Here is a 6,000-nt window from a genome sequence, read left to right as displayed (position 1 = left end):
GAAGGAAAGAAGAAAAAGAAGAGAAATATAATAGACAGATAGACAGACAGACAGGTGACAGTGCTTAGTAAGTTTTTGTCAACTAGATACAAACTAGAGACTCCTGGATGAAATAACCTCTATTGAGCAATAGTCTCCATCAGACTAGACCAGTGAGCATGTCTGTAGGGATATTTTCCTATAGCAATGTAACATGAATGATGTCTTGGTTGCATATTCTGTCTCTTGCTGTGTCGGTGTCTGTCTGTCTGTCTGTCTCTCTCTCCCTCTCTCTCTCTGACACACACACACACACACACACACACACACACACACAAAGACACATGCCCCACCCAAACACACATGTGCAAAAAAGTAAACACAATCACATATACAGAACTTAGTCCCCCTGCCCCAGGTCTTCCCTGTTTCCATGGACACCTTCCCTCCCTGTCCCCTTACTTCCCTACCCCTCAGTCTCAAGTCCAGGGTCTGACAAGGACAGGGTCCCTCCTCAGCCTCCTCTAAAATAGAGGTCACTTTAGGACCAGATCCCAGGGAGCCTCAAGCCTGGCCCACATGAGAAGCCAGAACCCATACTCATGTTTCCCAGGATCCTTCATCCTGCTCAGTCCCAGCACTGCACAAGTCTCCATGCAGGGAATTTCTGAGAAGAGGAATACAGGACATGACAATGTGTTTACCATCCATGTTTATCACCCAGGAGGATTAACAAGATCCAAGATGCAAAGAGGAGACTGGCCAAGCATCCTTAAGAACTGTCCCATGAACCTCCCACTCACAACGAACTCAAGAGGGTTTCACCGGAGCAACACAGGCACATATGGTGTGGATTCACAAAAGTGAAGGAGGTGGTTCCTCTCCTCATGAAGATGGAGCAAGATAAGATGGACAGATCTCAAGTCAGCTCAGGAAGTGGCTTATCACAGAGGATGGAAAGCATCAGCAAAAAAGGAAATGCCCATGAGTGTAATTTAAAAAATAAAAATTAAAAAAAAAAGAAATGCTCTCCAGGGCTGACCATGAGTGGCAAGGTTGTGAAGCCCTTAGTTGAAGGCTGGGGGACAGGTGACATCCTCAATCCATGGCCGTGGATATGCCCCTAACTGGATTGACAGGAACCAGTGCCCCTGAGTCCTGGAGCATCTTCAGAGCACTTCCTGTAGCAGTTCATCTGGAGCCTCTCAGGGGAGCAGGAAGCAGAGGACAGAAAGGAGAACTCGGCATGTGAACACTGGACGTTCTAAAAGGACACTGCCCCTCTCCTCTTGGGCTTGGTGTGGGCAGGAGACATCAGAGCTGAAGAAATGACCCCAGGAGTGACGGGAGTGTGGCTGCCTTCAGCTCTGCTCCTCTTGCAGGTCCCAGGTGAGCACGGGGATGGGGGTGGGGTGGGGGTTACAGCTCTGAAAGCAGAAATCCTGGAGTAAGTGAGAGGGCATGATGGGGGATGGGAGGTGGGAGAGAGCAGCCAGCAGAGGAAGATGGGACCAGAGTGAGGACAAGGAGTGGGGGTTGGCAGGAGTGGCCAATGTCACCTCACAGGTGCTGTCAGGAATCAGTGCACAGTACAGTCATGAGTACCACACCTGAGACAGTCAGGACCTGCTGAGAGGGTTAGCTGAGACAGACATTGCCATTATACACACAATGTCTATTGTGTATACACATGTATTTGCATACATGTGTGTGTGCATACCAAACATACACAAGCACTGATTCTCACAGAGACATACACTCATTATTTACATAGGTAAAATCTCTCTCTCTCTCTCTCTCTCTCTCACACACACATACACACACACACACACACACACACACACACACACACACACACACACGTGTTGTTTCCTCCTGGGCCCTTCCTTTCTCCAGGGACAAGCCTCCTCCCCGCCCCCTCTTCAGGACAACACAGGTGCTCACCTCAGTCCTGACTCCTGGGTCTAACACAGCCTGTCTCCTTTCTTGATGCTTCCTCCAGACCAAGCAGCTCCCTATGACCTGACCAAGAAAGGCCTGATCCCCATCCACCTGCGAGGGTGCAGAATTGGGGCTTGTGTTTTTCAGGCTGTGTCCCTCTGCATGGCCCCAGCAAGGTGACAGGCACTGTGGGGGAGTCCCTGAGTGTGCGGTGTCAGTACGAGGAGGAACACAAGACTAATGACAAATACTGGTGCAGAGTGACTATGCTACCATGTAAAGGTCTTGTCAAGACCAGAGCCTCAAAAGAAGCTGGGAAAGGCCGAGTGTCCATCAGGGACCATCCAGCCACCCTCACCTTCACAGTGACCTTGGAGAACCTCACCCTGGAGGATGCAGGCACCTACAAGTGTGGGGTGGACATGCCACATATTGATGACTCCTTAGGGATCTATCCCTTCTTGGGGATTGATGATGATTCCCTCAAAATTGTGGTGGCCGTGGTCCCAGGTAAGCTCCCTTCATGTCAGGGCATCCTGAATCCAGGTCCGTCATTCCATCACAAAGGAAGGAAGCCAGATACAATAGCATGGTGAGTTTGGTGAATCAGTGTGCTGTGGGATGGTCTGTATGTCAAATTGCTCCAACTGGTCAATAAATAAAACACTGATTGGCCAGTGGCCAGGCAGGAAGTAGGTGGGACAAGGAAAGAGGAGAATTCTGGGAAGCGGAAGGCTGAGGTGGAGAGACACTGCAGCCACCACCAGGACAAGCAGCATGTAAAGACGCCGGTAAGCCACCAGCCACATGGCAAGGTATAGATTTATAGAAATGGGTTAATTTAAGATATAAAAACAGTTAGCAAGAAGCCTGTCACGGCCATACAGTTTATAAGTGATATAAATGTCTGAGTGATTATTTTATACGTGGATTGTGGAACTGTGGGGTTTGGTGGAACCTGGAGAGAAGCCCTCCAGCAACACAGTGAATCAGGCCACAGGGGGTGTGAGTCCATATGTGCCTTGTGAGGACATTAGTGGTATGTATGATAGCATATGTACACCAATATTTGTGTGTGCGTGTACACATAGGCACAATGGGGAACCTGAGTTCTTAGAAATTCTCTTTTTATGACATATACTTACTTACTTAAGACTTACTTAAGACTTACTTAAGAATTACTTAAGACTCACTTACTTACTTACTTACTTACGACTTACTTTGGGGACTTGCCGAGGTGTGTGTACCTCAGAGGAGAGCTTCTGTCACTGAGGCGAGAAGGGACCTGGCACCAAGTATCTTGTCACTGACACTTAAACTCTCCTCTGCAGGAAGACTGCCCTCAAGTGTGAAAGTGCCAACCAGCCCCAGTGCACCATGGGAAGGCCTGGGGAGGGAAGCCCTGACCAGGACTTGGTGGGGCCATGGGGCTTGTAGGCTGTCACACAGCGGTCCTCCGTGTCCCAAGGGACCTGTGTAGAGCAGAGCTGCAGAGGTTTCAGTGGGGAGGACATGGAGTGGAGGTCACTGGGACAGTCTGTGTTTCCATCCTTTGCTCCTGTCACAGGCTCTAGCCCCGAGAACAGAGCAAATACCCTGGGGTCCCCCACATCCTCACCAGTGCACACTCAGCCCAGCGTGACCACAGAGGACACAACTCCTGGTCCCAGCCTACAGCCCTGGTGAGGACCCTGAGGGCTCTGGACTGTGGGTGGGGGTAATGCTGAGAGGGTGGAGGTAGAAGGGTTTGGATCTCCCTCCTTGGGCGTCTCCTGCATCTTCCAGTCCCACACTGACCTGGGGGAGTGTCTTGTGAGCAACAGTTGCTCATCTACAGATTGGGACACAGCAATGACACCCAGACCTGCTGAGATGGAGTTAGTTTCCTGTCAAGAGGTTACAACACAAACACACCTGAGTCTGGGGAGACAGCTCTGCTGGTAAAGGATCTGAGTTTGAGCCTCAGCACCCACATGTCAGGCATGGCGGCATACAATTGAAATACCTGAGCTATAGAGATGGAGACAGGGGGATCCACGAGACTCACTGAGCAGCCAGCCTAGACTACTTGGTAAGCTCCAGGCCAATGTGAGATCCTGTCAGATAAGAAGATAGATGGATCAGGTGTGGTGACTCATGCCTTTAATCCAGCACTGGGAGGCAAAGGCAGGCCAGTATCTGTGAGTTTAAGACCAGCCTGGAATACACAGCAAAGTCCATTCTAGCTAGAGCTGCAAAGTGGGACCTGTCTCACAATAAACACAACAAGGTGATGATTCTTGAGAAATGACATCCAAGGTTATCCTCTGGGCTGCACATTCATGCACACATATGTGCACCTGGATACACTCACATGCACACACACACACACACACACACATACACACACACACACAACCAAACAAACAGTAAATTAATTAATTAACTAATGAAAATAAATACGGTCACTGAATTGTGGTGGCACAAGCCTTTAACACCGGTACTTGGGAGATAAAGGCAGGTGGATCTCTGTGAGTTGAAGGCCATCCTGGTCTAGAAGTGAGTTCCAGGACAGCCTGGGCTACATAAAAAAGAGACCCTGCCTGCCCCCCAAGAAAACCAACTACCAAACAAACAAATAAATCAATAACAAATAAGAGCCACCAGGAGGAAATAGGAGAACTGAGTTTAAAAGAAAGTTGGGGTCTGGGTGCAGGAGCAGAACCTGCCTGGATAGAGGCCTTAGGAGTGGAGGTCCATGGAGAGCCTGAGCCAGATTCACAGTTCCAGGCTAATTCTTGGGCTATCAGTCACACTGTTCAATCAGGCAGGGTTCCTTGTCCTTGTCCCTGAAAAGAACACCTTGGACACACACCTGGATAAAGAGACAGGCACACAGTGTAGGACACCAACATCACCTTCTGGACATGGAGCTTATTGTGTCCTTGTCCCCACAGGCCAGTGCTGAGCAGCATCTACTTCAAGGTCCTGGTCTTTCTGGAGGTGCCCCTGCTCTTGAGCATGCTCAGTGCGGTCCTCTGGGTGAACAGGCCTCAGAGATGCTCTGGGAAGAAGCAGCATTGTCCCGATTATGAGAATCAGTGAGGTCTGTTGACATCAAAGCTCTGTTCATGTCCCTGGACACAGCTCTTCTGGTGACAGAGGACAACAAATAAATCTGTGATTCTGAGAATACTCTCAAAGTTTTAGAAGACTCTTTTTGCTGTGTCAAACACATAAAAGAATGTGCCCAATAAATACATATACATACATATTTTAATAGAATATCTTTACTTATGCCTTGATAACTTCACACATGTACAACATCTCTCTCTCATATCCACCTCCAACCTCACCCTCCCACTCCCTCATGTGTCCCCTCCTCCCCTTCATGGTCTTCCCCCCTTCCATTCATCTTTCTTTTCCTAACCGACTGAGTCCATAGTGCCGCCAGCCAGAATGTTAACCGATCTTACTCTCTTGGTCTTGGACAGGTGACCACAGCCACAGTGTCATGAGTGCAGTGACCATGCCTCAGCCAGATCCCAGCATCTCACAGCACTCTCCTCCTCACCTCTGGCTGTCCAGTGCTTTCCTCTCCTTCTTCCTTCCATAATGTTCCTGAGCCTTGGGATAGAACGGGGTTGCGTGGGGTATGATGAAGGCACCTTCTGGTAGCGAGGAGGTGCCTTGGGGTGGCTTAGGGTAGGGTTTGATATAGATGTCCCGTTTATGGCTGAGCACTCAATTGTCACATTTTCTCAGCACTGAGACCACAGCAGAGGGAAGCTTCTCCTACCCAGGCTGAGGACGGCGCTAATCAGAGTTTATGGATATAGATATTTAGAGGGCAGTTTGACAACATGTCCAATAAATAGATACACCTCACATGGAAAGACACTTGGCACTGTGCCCTCCTCCAGATGCAGTAATAGAATGTGGTCCATACTGACGATCCTCCTCTCTGATGTCACATTCCTGCTTTCTACCCTCCTCGGTGACAACCTCAACGTGGTATTTTTTTCTGCTTGCCTTAAGGTTTTGTCCCAAACATGCACATGGGTTTGCCCAGGGTGTATTGTGTAGTGTCTCTGCTTGGGG

General features: G+C 49.3%; 1 protein-coding gene across 1 annotated transcript in view; it reads left to right on the top strand.

Annotated features, from left to right (window-relative positions):
* Positions 1 to 369: 369 nt before the first annotated feature.
* Positions 370 to 6,000, top strand: part of LOC102927763 (CMRF-35-like molecule 4) — a 39,226-nt gene continuing 33,595 nt past the window's right edge. Inside the window, exon 1 of the mRNA XM_076543694.1 lies at positions 370 to 1,368. Coding sequence (XP_076399809.1) covers positions 1,308 to 1,368 — 61 coding nt within the window. The 5' untranslated portion in view covers positions 370 to 1,307. The remainder of the gene's footprint in view (positions 1,369 to 6,000) is intronic.

Source organism: Peromyscus maniculatus, chromosome 8 (genome assembly GCF_049852395.1).
Source record: "Peromyscus maniculatus bairdii isolate BWxNUB_F1_BW_parent chromosome 8, HU_Pman_BW_mat_3.1, whole genome shotgun sequence".
Classification (NCBI taxonomy): Eukaryota; Metazoa; Chordata; class Mammalia; order Rodentia; family Cricetidae; genus Peromyscus; species Peromyscus maniculatus.
The sequence above is the reverse complement of the archived record's forward strand: the minus strand, read 5'-3'. Positions and strand labels throughout refer to the sequence as shown.